This window comes from Neofelis nebulosa, chromosome 11 (genome assembly GCF_028018385.1).
Source record: "Neofelis nebulosa isolate mNeoNeb1 chromosome 11, mNeoNeb1.pri, whole genome shotgun sequence".
NCBI lineage: Eukaryota > Metazoa > Chordata > Mammalia > Carnivora > Felidae > Neofelis > Neofelis nebulosa.
In genome coordinates, this window is record NC_080792.1 from 58,463,462 (window position 1) to 58,482,059 (window position 18,598).

An 18,598-nucleotide genomic window follows, 5' to 3' on the forward strand; every position below is an offset into this window, starting at 1 on the left:
TTTACTTAGGACTTTTCAATGCTTTTCCAAGGTTTTATTACTTAAAATTTCAACGACCTTAAATTAACGCCAATGAAAAGAATACTCATGCTTAACAGAATAACGTCTTTCAAGCATTGTGGGACTTCTGGCCTTATTCTGTGCAGTTAATCAATGCAGGCAGAATAAAATATGACAAAGGCTATTGCTATTGAGTGCCTTGTCAATGCATAAATTTCTTTTCTTCAGAAGTTGTCAACAGTAAATTGTTCACTGCCTCTTTTTTCCACCTGCCTTTCAACAAACTTTACTTAAGAACGTTACATTAAAAAAAATTGTTTAAAAAATATTACCCTGAAAGATTTGGTGAAATTATCCTAAAAGCATGCACGTTGGGTGATTAACCAAACACCTGAGATAGATAGATGATAGGTAGATAGAATTTTTTTTTTTTTAGTGTGCAAACCAAACACTAAACAAGCATCTTCCCACTCTGTTCTTTCAAGTATCTCCTGACACCACTAGAGAATTCTCCCCCAGGCTGTAAGTGGTTGCTCCTAGTTAGTGTGTGTGTATGCAGCCTCGGGCTCCTTCCTGAGGGTCTCACCTTCGAGTAGTCACTTTGTCATGCAAGAATCCTTCACATTTTCCTTACAATGTGAATAGGAATTTCGGCTTTCTCCTGGGAGGGAAATGAAAACTATCAATAAAAGTGGTAGGTGGATAGTACATTTTCCAGCAACATGGGCCAGTCGATTACATACCTTTATCATTTAGGCCAAGTTCAAACCCACACTTGGAAAGCACATGGGACACTGTGAAGAATATGTCCATCCTCGACCAAGGAAGGAAGGAGAATGTTTGATTATGTGCGAGCCTTAGCACTGCTATACTTCCATTCATTTGTTCAGTGAGCCTGTTTTTCATCTCTTAAATAAGTATGATGTTTGAAATTTAGGTTTTTTTTGTATTTGGCAAGAAACCATTCTATGTAGCATTGTGTGAAATATTTCAGAAAAATAGACAATTTTCAAGTACATTTCTTGATTTTAATTATGAGACAATCCAAAAACAATTCACATGATACCTGTGAAAAGTGTTATGGGGGAAAAGGCTATTCATATGGTGACTTTTAACTTCTACAATTACATCCCAGATATATAGATGCCTGTAAGGTAGCATAAATTAAATTTAATAAATTTTATGAATTAAAATTTCAACTTCACTGACAAGGGACACTTTTTAAACTCTGGAAAACATTGACTGACTCAAAGACTATATTTATGTCACTTGAAAACAGTGCTGTGTGCCTGGAATCTTTGCTTCTTAGGAATATCGAGTGCTTGGGTAAGCCAATATAATATTAATTAAACAGGTATTTGCTCTGATTTAACTGGCTAGTAAAGAAAGCTGTTGCATTCTTATTTTGCCTCCCTTTGTGTGACTGACAAGGCAGAAACACAGTAGCTGAAGGTGCCAAAGGGGACCTACCATGCCATTCTGGTTGTTACCGCTTTTATTGTAATAGACCTCTGGATAGTTCATGAAGAGGAAGAAAAGAGAAACCTGTTAGCGGGAGCATTGGTTGTAATCTATGTATTTGATTGTCAATGACAGGATCCTAAAATTACACCCAAATATCTCTCACAGGTTCTGAAATTGAGTTTCTGAAAAAGCACCGTAGTTGTAATAGAAGTAAAGAGCAGAGTTCCAGAGAAATGAGCTGTGAATTGAACCTGCAGTGGAAATTGATCCTCCCAGTCAGTTTCTGCCCTTATTCGTAGGAAAACAGGACTGAGTGTAGAAGGAGCCAGGATCACTGATTAAATAGGATGCTAAAGTGCCGGAGGCTAGTACTGGGCTTGCTGGTCCCCCAGGTCAGGACTGTGACTGTCAGACTTCTCCGCATGAAACCTGGCTGGAACTGGCAGAAAGAGAACAGAATGAAAAATGCTGCCGCCAGCCCAGGAAGCGGTAAGAACTCCCTGCCTAAGCTTCAGGCACGACAGCCATTGCTCTCCTCAGGGAGGCTGTTCTGGTCTCTTATCGTGAGTCACTGGGCCCAGGTTGGGCCGCCTGGCCTCATGATTCACGCCAGTGGGGCCTGTCATGAGACCCAGTCCAGTGTGGGCCAAGGGTGTGAGTGTGAAGAAGAACGGCCTTGGAAGCGACTCGCATCCCCAGTAGCATCTCCAGGATCATGAGGAAACAGAAGCAAATATCTGCCTAGTGGTCCTGTGAATATAATTAATTACCCTGTTATCTAACCCTAAGAGATTTATTTTGTGCATATATAATGGTAGTAATATATTCCAAGTGTTTTTGGCAGTGCTCACATTCTGCTCCTAGAAATGCAGTATGAGTTGTAATTAGCCGGCTGAAATTACACATTTCTGGTTATGAAGTTGCCATTTACTGCCTACGGTGTGATATATTTCTACAACAATGCCCTTCAAAGTCTGCAGCGATCATCAGTATAACTCACTGGAGTAAATGTCCCCATGGAATGCCTCATTCACACTTAGCAGCGCGCTAATCGAAATGGTTCCAGCAGAGGCATTGAAGATAAAGGTTCTATAAAACACTAACTTAAGATGTAACCATTATACACCATTTCTGGATCGGAGCTTGATTTTCAGAATGGCAGAAGAAACGAAAAAAAGCAATAAAATCAGGCCATTGGCTTAGCATGACTTGAAAGGATTGTCAGATTCCCTTAGTCCTTGTACTTACCCTGTCAACGTTATCCTCAAAAAAGAATGTCATCACAGGTAGTTGGCAACTCACAGCGTTCAGTTTATGTTACCAGCTCCCATTTTCCCATCTCACTTAACTAATTCTTACCTTCTGGCCCTGGTGAGAGAAATGACAGCTCTCCATCTAAGGTGGACCTCATGCCTGTGTTGTGGTATTTTTTTCTAAGTTTACTTATTTATTTTGAGAGAGAGAGTGTGTGTGTGTGAGCAGGGTGGGCAGGAGGCAGAGAGAGAGAGAGGGGACGTCCCAGTCAGGCTCCACACCATCAGTGCAGGAGATTTTGATCCCACAAACCACGAGATCATGACCTGAGCCAAGATCAAGAGTTGGGCACTCAACTGACTGAGCTACCCAGGAGCCTCTGCATCATGGTATTGATTCAATTTCTCTCTTAAGTTTTCCGCTAATGGAGAAGTCAGGGGATGGCTGGAATGGAGCAATAAAGTGACATTCATCCCTGCCCCCTGTTGATATGATGTGCCCCTGCCATTTTGGCATGGACATATTAGGAGACACAACAGCATTATACTCGAGGCAAAGGCCCAAGAGAACATAAATGGTGATATCTTGTTTGTAACAGCTTCTGTAAGATAGTGTTGTTCTGGGGGTGAACCAGAATCTTGAAGATTCAAGCCAATGAGCACACGTCTCTTTGCATCTAAGGTTTAGACCTCAAACAGCCTCTGTCTCTAGTCTGCTAGTTACCCCTTTTGACAGTAGCAACTCTGGAACCTTGGCCACAGATGTGGTTGTTTTGTGCTAGGCTTAGCTGTTTTCTTTGACAAATTTATGGGAAGTTTGAGACATGATTTTACCATGATGGAATTTTTAGAGGTATTAACAGAGGGGAAGCCAGCATGCATTTCAAGAAAACTTGACCAGTAAATAGACTGAACCCTTGGCTTTTTCATTCCTGGAACTTAGTCCACGCCTGTATTTTCTCGACTAAGAACTTGGTCCATGTGTGTATTTTCTTGACTAAGAAATGTTGCAGGCCTGTTTATGTAATAGAAAGTAGTTTTTTTTTTTTTTTAATGGAAATTAAGTTAGAACTGCCTTGTTTAAACTAATATCTGAAACATTTAGTCATTTTATTAGTAAGCAGAATTGATGAAAACCTTGGGAAAATGCTTTAGAACAGTTCTCTTGGATACCTGTGATTAATAAGGAAGGGGGCAAAGAGATGTTTGTTAATCTGTTTATGTATAAGGGATCTGGAGCATATTAAAAGTTTTGTAAACATTCAACTAACAAAGCATTATATAAAATTAGACATTTCCTTTACATTGCAAAACTTCATGAGACTGGAAAAAACTGTCAATGTTATTTACAAATAACTTATTTATGATATTTCCCCTAATACTAGCAATTTAAATATAAGACATTGATTTAGTAATAAGGTGCATTCCATGAGGATGCCACTCAGGATTCTCTGGGGGAGTTTTTGTCTCACTCGTCCTTGGTTCCTAGAATTACTATAGGACAGAGTAGCATGATGATCATTATTAACCTCATTTTATGGTTTGAGCAGATATCTGGCTGATAAATCCCATTTTGCACATATAAAACCAAGGTATCATTTCCGTTGAAGTGTTTTCATTTGTTGGAGGTCACAGGAAAGGAAGTAGTTAGTAGTTCTAGGTTCTCCCTACGTCCTAAGTGATGGAGAAAACAAGGAATTTATGCACAAACAGAAATCAAGAAATGAACTTCAATGTTAGTCCAGACAAATCTCCAATAGCCACAAAGTATAGATAGAGTTTTCTGGCAAAGCTGAAATGGGGAACATGTCATAGACCCCTCTTCTATGGAATTAGAAAGAGAAGAGGAAAGAATCTTCACAAAGCACTTTTGTTCAAAGATTAAATACATGCGATCTTTATTATATTTTACAGTCTGTGGTCATGTTTTAGGTGGGTTTGGGGATATCTTGAACATTCTAATTTAAATCTAATAATTTCTTTATTTTGGTAGATACTCTGCAGTAGAGAGTTAAAGCAACACGGTTCGTTGTCAGACATATATGAATTCAAGAGCCATAGTGAAACCTTGAACCAAGTTCTTGGACCCACCTTGGCTGCAATTTTTTTCATCTGTATATTGGGAAGAAAAGCACTTGATTCACAGGATTGCTTTGAGGAATAGAGACTGTATAGAAAGCAAGTCACACAGAATAAGTGCACATACAGTAAATAGCTATTATTTCTCAAGTTTTCATGCTGATTTTCCCTTACCAATCATGGATCTCTTTACATTCATGTGTGATGACCACAATTCAGGAAAACAAAAAGTCAGAATATATGGAGTAAGTATATTTATGGATAGTCCAAAACAGAGCATTTTAGATGAGCAAATCCACAAAAGGTAAATTGCTTAGAAAAGTGTATAGCAAATAGTAAGTGCTCAATAAATGTTATGTATCTTTTTTACATGTATTCATTTTATTGAGAGACAGAGGGAGCACACAAGCAGGGGAGGGAGGGGCAGAGAGAGAGAGAGGGAGACACAGAATCTGAAGCAGGCTCCAGATTCTGAGCTGCCAGCACAGAGCCCAACACAGGGCTTGAACCTACAAACCATGAGATCATGACCTGAGCCAAAGTCGGATGCTTAATGGAATGAGCCACCCAGGGACCCCATGTTTATTTTGTAAAGTTTGTTTTTTCAGAGAGAGAGAGAGAGAGAGAGAGAGAGAGCATGAGCAGGGGAGGGGCAGAGAGAGAGGGAGAGAGAGAATCCCAAGCTAACAGCAAGGAGCTTGACACAGGGCTTGATCTCTCGAACCGTAAGAAATCAAGAGTTAGATGTTTAACCATCTGAGCCACCCAGGCACCCCAAATATTATGTATTTAGTACTGTGGTTTTCATCATCATCTCATGAACAAGTTAAAGCTTTCTCTGTATATATTCTTTCTTTTAAAACTTTTAAAATACTTATATAGTCCCTGCAAATCATTTAGATTTCTAAGTTTGAAACTGTATCTGGAGCTTGGGCTCAGCAGTAATAAATACGAAGACGTTGTCAGGGATAGGAAAGAACTGCTTGTAGAGTAATTGCATGAAATTCTATGCAAATCAAAATGCAGAAAAGGCCTGGAGTCCTGCTCAGAGGTTTATGCTCTCTAACTGTTAGGTTATTTCATGCTGAATTCTCAAGCTTTTTCTCTTATGTTTTCCAATTACGTAATTGTAAATTAATTTTAAAAGATAAAACATATTTGTCAATTCACATTGAGATTGGTTTCATGTGTCAGAGCCTGAGAGAAGAGCCTTAAAGAAAAGCACTGTATTTCCCTCTAATGAAAATTTTGGAAGTTGTCAGTTCAGGGATAGAATGGTAACTCAGTGATTATTAGAAACTCTGGGTCCTTCATCATTGCTTCGAATGGTTAATGTTTATGTGCCTCATGGCCCATCCTGTTGGCATGAGCGAAAAACATCATATCCTCAATCCAGCACACAGGAAGGAAGAAGGAGAAAAGATGGTGAGCTCCTTTTAAGGACGCCTCCCAGAAACCGTTCTCGATCTCATCTTGTATGCCAATCACCAGAATTTTTTTTTTTTTTAATTTTTTTTTCAACGTTTTTTATTTATTTTTGGGACAGAGAGAGACAGAGCATGAACGGGGGAGGGGCAGAGAGAGAGGGAGACACAGAATCGGAAACAGGCTCCAGGCTCCGAGCCATCAGCCCAGAGCCTGACGCGGGGCTCGAACTCACGGACCGCGAGATCGTGACCTGGCTGAAGTCGGACGCTTAACCGACTGCGCCACCCAGGCGCCCCGCCAATCACCAGAATTTAGACACAGAGCCACACCTCGCTGCAGAAGCCACTGAATATTCTGCTCTTTATTCTGGGTGGCCTTATGCCCAATTACGATTTAGGGATTTCGTTATCATGGAAGAGACCAGATATTCGGGACAACTAAGACTATCTGTGACATCTGGCCTTCACCGACCTCTTACAATTCATTTCTCTTCTGTTTTCTTGTTCCTCCTTTTCTTTTCTGTATTAGATCCCATGCGTGGCCCAAGAAAACTGGAAGTGGTGGAAGTCAAGTCTCGACAAATCACCATCCGCTGGGAGCCATTCGGATATAATGTAACTCGCTGCCATAGCTATAATCTCACGGTCCACTACTGTTACCAAGTGGGAGGGCAGGAACAAGTGCGAGAAGAAGTAAGCTGGGACACAGATAATTCACACCCTCAACATACGATCACTAACCTCTCACCATACACCAACGTCAGCGTGAAACTCATCCTCATGAATCCCGAGGGACGGAAAGAAAGTCAGGAACTCATAGTACAGACAGATGAAGACTGTAAGTACTTTTAAATGATATGTTTACATGAAATACATATTCTTTCAAAGAAACAGCCCGTTACTTCTTTTAGGTTGAGATCTCTGTAATGAAAGTGAAGGAATGAGTTACTGTGTTGAAAAATATAAATGTGTATCTGTGCCTCTGAATTTAAGCACCGATGTAAAAGGGTAAAGGAGTAAAGATACAGAAGTTTATTTTAATTCTTTATGCGTCGTACAGTTGCCTTTCTATGTGTAATTATTCTACATTGCTCTAAATAGTTCTTCATTCAAATTTTATTATCATGCTAGACTTAAGAGTTGTTGTTTGGATAGGAGATTATATGAAATGCTTATTTAAATATATTTACATGGCATTCTGAAACATATTTCATAGTTCAGATAAAAATTCAGCACAAAATAGAGGCCGCCCTTGCTTTTCAGCACAGTGCTGGGAAATTACCTCATTAGGTTGCTGGCCATGGAATAGATGATACTTTCCCATAGGACCAATATTATAATTGGATATTACCTCAATAAACAAGGATTTAACAAATAGGCAGTGCATGTCACTAGCAACTCATCAAAGAAAGCAAATACAGAGTTGCAGTAAACCTCTAAAATAATTTAACATAGTAAAATTATCCATTGAATCCCAGAGCATGGACACAAATGAGCTTTTACATTGATCATACAGGGGACCCTCGCGCACAATAACGTGTACATATGGCACATAAAATATGGTGGTAGCATATCATATATCTGGCCTAAAATTTCTTTGCCAGGCATCAGAATAAGATGGCAAGGAACTTGAGAAGCCCATTAAGTGAATACACTTACTTATTCCTGGGCAAAAGATATTTCACTTTTTTCCTTTTTCTTCATGCAACTGATTATGTAGTGATCCTTGATCACCGATTATGGGAACCAGCCAGAGTAAATGATGAGCTCATCCCACAGACTTCTCTTTTCTTTTCTGTAGCCCCATCAAGCCCTGCCTGTGCTGGTTGCTTTCAAATAGTTGTCTCACTGCAGTTATTTTTGTCAGGAATATTAGCTTCCTTCAGGTCACCCAATCAGGGCTGAGACTCGGGGCCCCGTCTCTGTTTCTCCGAGTTCTTGGTCATCTTCCAGAAAAGTGGAATAAGGTGTCAACATTATCAGTTGGCCACCTCTGACCCTCACTTCCATATTTCTATGCTTAATTTGGTTCTAACTCCTGTTGTTTCTACTTCCAAAATACTAATTTGTTCTTTTCTCTCAATTTCCACTACCTATATCCGGATCCTCGTTATTGCATGCTGAAATTTCTTTTCTTTTTTAATTTTTTTAATGTTTTTGTTTTATTTTTGAGACAGAGAGAGACAGAGCATGATCAGGGGAGGGGCAGAGAGAGAGGGAGACCCAGATTCCGAAGCAGGCTCCAGGCTCTGAGCTGTCAGCACGGAACCCAATACGGGGCTCGAACCCACGAGCTGTGAGATCATGACCTGAGCAGAAGTCAGACACTTAACTGACTGAGCCACCCAGGGGCCCCTAATTTTTTTTTAATGTTTATTTATTATTGAGAGACAGAGAGAGAGCGTGAGCAGGGGAGGGGCAGAGAGAGAGGGAGGCACAGAATCTAAAGCAGGTTCCAGGCTCTGAGCTGTCAGCACAGAGCCCGACGTGGGGCTTGAACTCATGGACTGTGAGATCATGACCTGAGCTGAAGTCGGACGCTTAGCCAACTGAGCCACCCAGGCACCCCTACATGCTGAAATTTCTAACCTTCCTTGGTGGTTCCAGCTTTTGCCCATTCTAATGTTGCCTACTCAGCCACAAAACATGTTTAAAATACTCCTGCATCTCTGTTATTTCTCCTCCTTTGTTTCTGATTTTATTTAGTCGAGTCCTCTCTCTTTGACATCAGCTGTGGAGACATTTTTCTAGGTATGTCTCCTCTGGCAAGGTAAAAGAAAAGGAAAATTGAACTGTTGGGACTGCATCTAAATAAACAGCTTTTGCGTAGCAAAGGAAATAATCAAAACATCAAAAAGGCAACCTACTGAATGGGAGAAGATATGTGCAGATGATATAGCTGACAGAGGTTAATATCAAACATATACAAAGAACATATACAATTCAGTGCCAAGAAAACAAATAATCCAATATAAAAACAGGCAAAAGACCTGAAGAGACATTTTTCCAAAGAACACACACAGATGGCCAATAGACACATGAAGAGATGCTCAACATCACTCATCATCAGAGAAATGCAAGTTAAAACCACAATGAGATGTCACTTTATACCTGTCAGAATGGCTAAAATCAAAAACACAAGAAATACAAGTGTTGGTAAGGATGTGGAGAAAAAGGAACTCTGTGCGCTGTTGGTGGGAACATATACTGGTACAGCCACTGTGGAAAACATTATGGGGTTTCCTCAAGAAATTAAAAATAGAATTAACATATGATCCAGTAATTCTACTACTGAGTATTAATCCAAAAAATTGAAAACACTAATTAAAAAAGGTATGTGTACCCCTATTTTTATTGTGATATTATTTACAATAATCAAGATATAGAAGCAACCCAGGTGTCCACATATAGATGGACAATATATGGAACATTACTCAGCTGTAAAAAAAGAATGAAATCTTGCCACGTGGCATGGACGGACCCTAGAGAGTATAATGCAAAGTGAAATAAGTTAGAGAAAGACAAACACCATATCAAATCACTCATATGTGGAATTTAAGAAACAAAACAAATGAACAAAGGGGAAAAAAAAGAGAGAAACCAAAAAACAGACTTAAATACAGAGGACAAATTGGTAGTTGCCAGAGGAGAGGTGGGGGGGGGGGATGGGTGGAATAGATAAAAGGGATTAAAAGTACACTTACGCTGATGAGCACTGAGAAATGTATAGAATCATGGAATCGTATGGTACACCTAACAATAATATAACACTGTATGCTAATTATACTTGAATTAAAAACGTTTTAATCACAATATAAAAATACATTTGTATCGTGTCACTCTCTCCATAGAGCTTTCATTGACTTTGTTTAAATCTTGGCTTCCAAGGTCTTCTGCTTTCCTGGCTCATACTCTAGAACTAGTGACTTTTCCTCCAGTGCAGATCATTCTGCCCAGAATGTCACCCAGGCAGCAGGTCTGGTAGGCCCTGTCCTTTCCGTTCCACGCTCTTCCTCCAGGTCTGCTCTCCAGCGCCGCCTGCCGTCCACCTGGCTGCATCTCGCTTCCATTTCCTCTGCTGCCCTCCAAAGGGCTCCTCAGGCTTCAGGTCCTTCACAAAGCTGCCTCCAACTCCTCCAGCCTGTAGCACTCTCACCCCTCTGACCTCCTTTGCACCTGATAAGAATCTTTTAATCTATGGGCTTTAATTCCCTCATCTGAAAAGTGAGAATAATCACAGTTGTCAAGCATATTAGAGTTAGAGGAAATTTACATAGAGAGCCATTTGTAGCTGACAGAGAGAGGCCTTTAATGAGCGATCATTATTGTTGTTGCAGTGATTCAGAGCAACTCCTTGTGACCTTTCCTTGCTCTTTTTGTTATATTTAATCTTTTCGTCTCTTAACTACAAACTGGAGAGAAGAAGCCTTCTATTCTTCTGTAACAATAGGCACGATACAGATTGCGAAATAAAACACTCAGAAGTGTTCTATTCGTCTTTAGATAAAACAGTAAAGTTTGCTGATCTTCACCTCATTGAAGTTTTCATCAACAGTAATGTTTTAACCAAGGAGAGGGAAGATGATATGTAGTCCTTTCTAGAGACGAGCAGGTGTGTCTTACTCAAAGCCACATGAGTGAACCCAGTCACTACTTTTGGGTTTCGAATTGAGAAAGGACAGGAGATGGGAGTTCTGTTAAGTTCCATCAGAACATGAGGTAAGAATAACTTACCTTTTTGTGTAAATTATCTTGCTAGTCCCAGAAGTTGGGGCATGCATGACTTCCAAAAAAATTCTACTGTGGGGGCGCCTGGGTGGCGCAGTCGGTTAAGCGTCCGACTTCGGCCAGGTCACGATCTCGCGGTCCGTGAGTTCGAGCCCCGCGTCAGGCTCTGAGCTGATGGCTCAGAGCCTGGAGCCTGTTTCCGATTCTGTGTCTCCCTCTCTCTCTGCCCCTCCCCCGTTCATGCTCTGTCTCTCTCTGTCCCAAAAATAAATAAAAAACGTTGAAAAAAAAAAAAAATTCTACTGTGTCCGTAGCACATGGGCATGCAGTTAATTAGAAAAGCTTTTATTTCAAATTTTATTTCCTAACAACAAAGACTTTGAAAACAGAGAAAGAGAAAAAAGACAAAAATAGAATAATTGTCATTCCTGAGTTTGAAAAAAATGGGGTGGTCACTTTATGTGTCTACCATTATAAAAGGCTACAGTTCATTGAACATTATGAATTTTACTCTGGTAAAATATTTTTATTGAGTATTTATTTCATGAGAAAGTACATGGAAAAAATTACCTCTTTATCACTGTTAAAGGTATCACAAGAATAGAGCTCAGTTCCACAAACTTAGAAACTAAAGCTTATTTATCCCAAATCCTGAATATCTAAGAACTTCTGAAAACAGATAGTAGACTTTAGTTCCTGTGAGACACTGTTATTCCTAATTTATTCAGCTCTTCTGGTATTTTATTTTAGTTTACTTTGTCTGCTCCTGACCTTAAAAATATATATGTATATTATGTATATACATTCATTTATATATTATTTAATTATTATTATTTAATCATTTATATATATTCATTTATATAATATATGCATGTATATGTACATATATATAATTATAAATATAGTGTACATATATATTTATATAATATCCATATATATGATATATATACGAATCTCAGGTTTTCTTGTTAACATGTCCACAGTGCCATCAAGTACAGGATCTCCAGTACATTTTAATAAGTTTACCCCTTTAAGTTGTCCTCTCTTCAGCATAATTTTGACTCTCCCATTTTATTTTACTGTGATTTAAACTAACTGAATGAAACCAAAGATAGATTTTTTTCTAAGTCTTCACCTCTTTACATCTGCACATACATAGATTAGTAAGTATTCTCAATTAGGAAATATCATCTCAGAATAATAGAGCCACTCATATTTGCCTTGATACCACGAGAAGACTGATGATGATGTCATAATAAACACTTTCAAGGTCAAGAGGAAGAGACTAAGTTGAGTTTTCTCTGGCATGGCCCATTTTACTTCAGCTTCTGATTGATGAATATTACCATCTTAAATTCTGGACTCTGAATTTTCTTAGAACCTATCAGTGTTATAACTTCTTAAATGTGTTGGTTTTCTTTATTTCTGCATAGTTTCACATCAGTTCCTTCAACCTGAGATAAACAATTTTATTTTCATATTTATGTATTATTTAGAGTTTGGATGGTAGAGGTGAACTTAGTCCAACTTCCTCATTTTAGACATGAGGAAACTGAGGCCCAAAGAGTTCAGTGAATTGTCCAAAATTGTACACTTTAATTACTGAAAAGTCTTGGGGTGCCTGGGTGGCTCAGTCGGTTAAGTGTCTGACTTTTGATTTTGGCTCAGGTCGGGATCCCAGAGTTATGAGGTTGAGTCCCACATTGGGCTCTGTGCTGGATGTGGAATCTGCTTGAGATTCTCTCTCTCCCTCTTCCTCTGCCCCTCCCCCCTCAAAAATAATACATAAATAAATAATTACTGAGAAGTCTTAAATCATAACCCAGTCCTCACGTCTGAATCTGAATCTGAATCTGTATCTTTTTTTTTCTGCCGAGCTATACTTAGCTGTATTTAAAATAACTATAAAATCTTACATCTACCTCAGTAGCCCCTCAACTAAAAAAATGTGTACTACCTATGAGTCCTTTTGAAATTCTAGGCAGCCTTTCCAACCTCGGACATCTTACCAACCCTTAAAGGTCTATTCATATCCTCCCACAATCTAAAACATTCTCTAACCCCCTTTTTAAACTGTGTTGAGATGTGTTTATCCGTTCATGAGTTGATGAACATTTGGGTTGTTTCCACTTGAGCTATTATGAAAATGCTATTAATATTTATATATTAATATTCATGATTTTATTTTAATATTCATGTATAATTTTTTGAGTAATATCTGTTTTCAGTTCTCTTGAGTATGTACCTAGGAGTGGAATTCACACGGTACATTTATCTGTGTGTATCTGTTTGAAGAGCTGCTAGGTTGTTTTCAAAGGAGCTGTATGATTTTATATTCCCTTCAACATTTCAGTTTCTTCACATTCTCAGCAATGTTTATTATTTGCCTTTGGATTATCCCATTTTAATGGTGTGAAATACTATGTCATTGTGGTTTTGATTTGCATTTTCTGGCTGGCTACTAATGTTGAGCATCTTTTCATGTGCTTATTGGCCAGTTGTGTATCTTTTTTGGCAAAGTGTTTATACAGACCCTTTGCCCATTTTTAATTGGATTATTTGTTTTCTTATTGGGTTTTAATAGTTCTTTATGTATTTAAGATACAAATCTCTTGCCAGATAAATGATTTGCAAAAATTTTCTCCTATTCTGTGTGTTGCCTTTTCACTTTCTTGGTAATGCCACTTGAAGCACAAAGCCTTTCATTCTGATGATGTACTTTATCTACTTTTTTTGCGTATGTGTGCTTTTGGTGTCATGTCCAAGAAACTGTGGCCTAATCTAAGGTCATGAATATTGACACCTGTGTTTCATTCTAAGAGATTTGTAGTTTTAGCTCATACATTTAGCTCTTTAATCTATTTTGATGTAAACTTTATATATGGTGTGAGGTAAGAATCCAACTTCATTTTTTTGCATACGGATATCCAGTTGTCCCAGCACCATTTGTTGAAAAGGTTATTATCTCCCAATTAAATTTTCCTGGCACCCTTAATGAATACCACTTGACTGCAAATGTAGAGATTTGTTGTTGTATTCTCAATTCTCTTCCACTAATCTGTATGCTTATCTTTATGTCAATACCACACTGTCGTGATATAATAGCTTTGTAATAAGTTTTGAGAAGTGTGAGGCCTCTCCAACCACTCTTTGATTACTCACACTGTGACCAAAAAATTTGATCATGCACCTTCAAATATATGTAGAAATACTACAGGTATACTAGTTTTTAAATAGGATAGACACACAAATACACTAAATTATATACAATACAAAGCATATGTGCAAAAAAGGAATTTAAATGAAGAGGAGATAAATAATATTTTTAAGCAATATTAAATGTTATTTTATAGAAAATTGGCAGGTAAATTTCCACCTTCCCTTATGCCCATTAGATTTTTTTTTTTGAAAACTAGTTAGTTCAGGTTTTTAAAAAAGTCACACCAAAGAGGCACCTGGATGGCTTAGTTGATTAAGTGTCCTGCTCTTGATTTCAACTCGGTCATCATCTCACAGTTTGTGATATTGAACCTCATGTTGGGCTCTGTGCTGACAGTGTGGAACCTGCTTGGGATTCTCCCCCTCTCTCTCTGTCCCTTCTCCTCTCTCTCTCTCTCTCTCTCTCTCTCTCAAAATAAATAAACATTTTTTACAATGGCATCAAAATTCCCAGTTTTTGTAATCATTAATACATAAAATATTTTTTAAAAATATTTATTGCATATTATTTCACCTATATCACATCGTTTTAAAACATGTATTTTGTGCATATGTAATACATTAAAGATCTGTACAGCAGTTCATATCTATTTTTCTTTCACATGCTTTTGTTACTCAATAATATAAATATGAAATATATAAAAATATAAAATTATAAATATAAAATCCATCCATGATAATGTACATAGCTGCCATTTATTTTCAGTCTTTTTTTGTATCATATTGTATGACTAAAACTTTCTTTCCTACCATTTGGTTTGTCTCCAATTTATTATTTTTATTAAAAAATGCTCTGTTGGGCACCAGGGTGGCTCAGTCGGTTAAGCTCCTGACTCTTGATTTTGGCTCAGGTCATGATCTCAGGATTCGTGAGATTGAGCCCTGAGTTGGACTCTGTGCTGACAAGGCGGAGCCTGCTTGGGATTCTATCTCTCCTCTCTCTGCCTTCTTTCCCGCTCTGCATGCATGAGCGCTCTCGCTCTCTCTCTTTCTCTTTCTCTCTCTCCCTCTCTCTCAAAAGAAATAAAATAAACATTTAAAAAATGCTGTATTGACAATAACTGTATGTCTCCTGGTGTATATGTGCAAGAATATTACTCGGAAATATACCTAGAAGTGGGTCACATGATACATGCCTCTTTAACTTTACTAAGTACTACCATTACCAAATTGTTTTCCAAAGTGGCTGTACCAATTTCCACTCTCACAAGCAGTGTGTGGGAATTATTATTGCTCTGTATTTTTCCTTATTTCTGAAGAATATAAAAGTTCATTTCAAAGGTAATTACTGATCTTTGTGTAATTGATTCATGTTTTAAAGAAAAAAAAATGATGGAATTATTTTCTTTATAAAGACAGTGCTAAAACCATTTAAATGGTTTTAAATTTCGTATTTTTAAAAGAAAACTGAATGTATCTGTGGACTATTAAATCTTATGTCTCAATTGAGAGTTAAAAATCTAATATATCTAGAAAAATCTAATTTTGAGGAGGGTCACTCAAACTTTTATTGATTCCCCCCCCCCCCCCCTTCTAGTGCCAGGCGCTGTTCCCACTGAATCCATCCAAGGAAGTACTTTTGAAGAGAAGATATTTCTTCAGTGGCGGGAACCGATTCAAACATATGGTGTCATCACATTATATGAGGTAGTATATACATTCATTAGTAATTTAATTTTTATTATAATTTCCATGCAGCTAGACTGTCTAGTATTTTTAAAAACGCATAATGGCATCATGTCTTTTAAGAAGTTTATTGTCTTTGATAGTTATAATGGTTACTGCATAGAAGCAAAAAAAAAACACTGATTTTTCTCAAATAATGTATCATTTCAGCATGTATATTTATAATGCTTTGGATGTTTCTGGACTATATGCTATTATATGTAAAGACACAACATAATATTTTTAAAAAATAACCTGTATTAAAAACAATAAGTATTTTGTAACGAGCATTGATTAGGAGGCAACCCCATCTTGCTAGCTATAAAATATTTTACTACTGAGTTATAGAAGAACGGTGATTATCCAATTAGCAAAGTCAATAGACATTGTCTCAGGGATAACAATTGAATAATGTCTTTTGGTTCTTAGTATTAGCAAAACATCCTTTTGGCTTCCGTGGCATAGTTTTGTCTACTGAGGCATATCAAATGGTTGAATGGTAGAGAGCAGAGAAGAATTTGATGAATTGTTCAAGAAAAAAATAACAGCAGTGACGGGGTGACAGTCATCATCACATCTGCACGAGCATCATTTCGCTGTGCCTATTGTCATAGAAACAAGCAGGTGCATTTTTTTTAAGCTAGCATGTATTTGAATGCAAATGTAACAAAATTATATGTTGTTAGGTTTCTAAAAATCGCGACTGTTCCTCTGGTGGAGCCTCTGCTTGAATACCTTTCAGAACTCCTGACAAAAGCCTGAGCAGATTAGCTGTCAGACAGTAATCACTGGTAAACCCCTCCCTGACCCAACGAGCCTCACATTTATGTTGCCTTATACCTTTTGAAAATTGGTATTGAAATGCAAAAATTAATAACAATAATGTTTTTAATTGAAAGCTAAACAAAGTAAGAGAAAAGGAAAAGTTGATTTTCATGTTAAGTTATTGATGCTGTTCATTGGTTGCTTCGTTGTGAAAGAATTCAGCGTTAGGAACATCGATGGCTCAGCCTTTTGAGAGCTAAGTTTTATAATCAAATCAAACAAGTTCATATTTTTTTTTCTCAATGATCAGAATCTTTCAGTTAATATTTTTTGGCCCCAGGACCATTTTCTGGCCTCAGTTTTGGAAATTCCTACCTAAGAGTAACAGAATGTTTTATGAGAAAAGATAACAGCCTTTGAATCAGTGTTAAGTTCCAAGAAATAAGTCTATCTGTCCCAGAAGCCACACGTTCCTATCTAGACAAACAGAAAATAATAGCCAGATCCTTTCTTTCTGATCCCACTGAGCATACATCTTTGTGTAAAAAGTAACTTTAACATGAAAACAATAGGAAAAATAATTCAAAAGAAGAAGCTATTAATCTCTCTGAATTCAGCAGCCAGGGTCTCCCAGCTGAACACGGATCTAAATGCTGTTATAATGGGGATACGTGAATGTATCATAAATCAGGGTTTTAAACATCAGATATAGTTAAGTAGCACAGGCTGGTTCATTTTTCTAGGTACCAAAGGGAAAATGTCAAATGTGTAAGTTTTCTGACCACCAAATCTTTCTCTGTCTTCCCCCCATGCTTTCCAGAAGTATGAGAGGGGGTTTCTGTTCTCAAAATAGGGCTTACATGGTGTCTCATGAGGAAGCTCTTCTTTAGTCAAGATGTACTGCCTGTGCCAGAGTCAGTGATAGGCACGGCTTCCTCCTGGAGCTAAGGACTGTTGTTGAATGTTCCTCGGAGGACCAGAGGCTCTGGGGACTGACATCATGCTAAGGAAATGGAACAGTTGTCCAGAAAAACAAAAACAAAAACAAACAAACAAAAAAACCAGCGATCTTAGGAACAGTACGTTCTGTCATAGAAACACATTTGACTATAGGTAAAAACCAGAAGGCAAGGTAAATTATCCTCATTGGAAAAAACTTAGTAACAAATGATACAGATGTTTCCTTAGGGCAGGGAGTATGCTTGGATCCTTTTTGCAGAAAAGAAGAGAAAACAGGTTGAATGCAGTAGATGTTGTACATGAATATGCTGTGGGTTCAGGTTATTTTCAGGTTCTCTCCTTACCTCTTATGAAAGATACACCAAACCATTAATGATCAGAAAATGTCAACATCATCGTTTTCTGCCAGACGTTTTGGCAATTGACAGCATGAAAGCACTCTTGTGATCTTACTCTTTGCCTCTCCGTTTTATTCCCCTAAGGTCCATCTTCAGTGTTCTCGAACTAGCCTTTCCTCTCTCTTCTCCCCACCTTTGTTTAGGCTTTAGCCCTTCACATCCCTTACTTCTTGATCAGCCCTTTATTTTTATCAGTCATCTGCCTGAGACCTAGACTGACATTTACAGCCTTCCTCAACAGCAATCAAAATTTTTATTTTATTAAATTAGAAATGTAATATCACTCTCTGAAGGAATATTTTAAGTACAGAAGTATTCAAAATAGTATCCTTGCACTTTACAGAGAGAGGTAACAACTGTTAACAACTAGGTCATGTCCTTCCAAAATTTTATGAGGTAGAAATTATAGTGCAAATTCATTTATGAATAGAGATGAATAAAATTTAATAAATATTCACAAATCCAGCATTTTTTACAAGAATGATATGCCATATAAGACACCTACCTCACACCATACAAAAGAAACTCCTACCAAATGGAGTCATGTTCTAAACACAAAAGTTAAACTACCAGAACACGTTAGGAAAAATAAGGACGATATTTCTATATCTTACTGTGCTTGACAATAAAACCAGAAAGT

At 37.8% G+C, this 18,598-nt stretch overlaps 1 protein-coding gene across 6 annotated transcripts in view; it reads left to right on the plus strand.

Moving 5' to 3' along the window:
- PTPRM (protein tyrosine phosphatase receptor type M) overlaps positions 1–18,598 on the plus strand; it is a 795,639-nt gene that overhangs the window by 474,979 nt on the left and 302,062 nt on the right. For all 6 annotated transcript variants that reach the window (XM_058692682.1, XM_058692677.1, XM_058692679.1 and 3 more), the window contains 2 exons: positions 6,753–7,061; positions 15,708–15,817. In XM_058692682.1, coding sequence (XP_058548665.1) covers positions 6,753–7,061; positions 15,708–15,817 — 419 coding nt within the window. The remainder of the gene's footprint in view (positions 1–6,752; positions 7,062–15,707; positions 15,818–18,598) is intronic.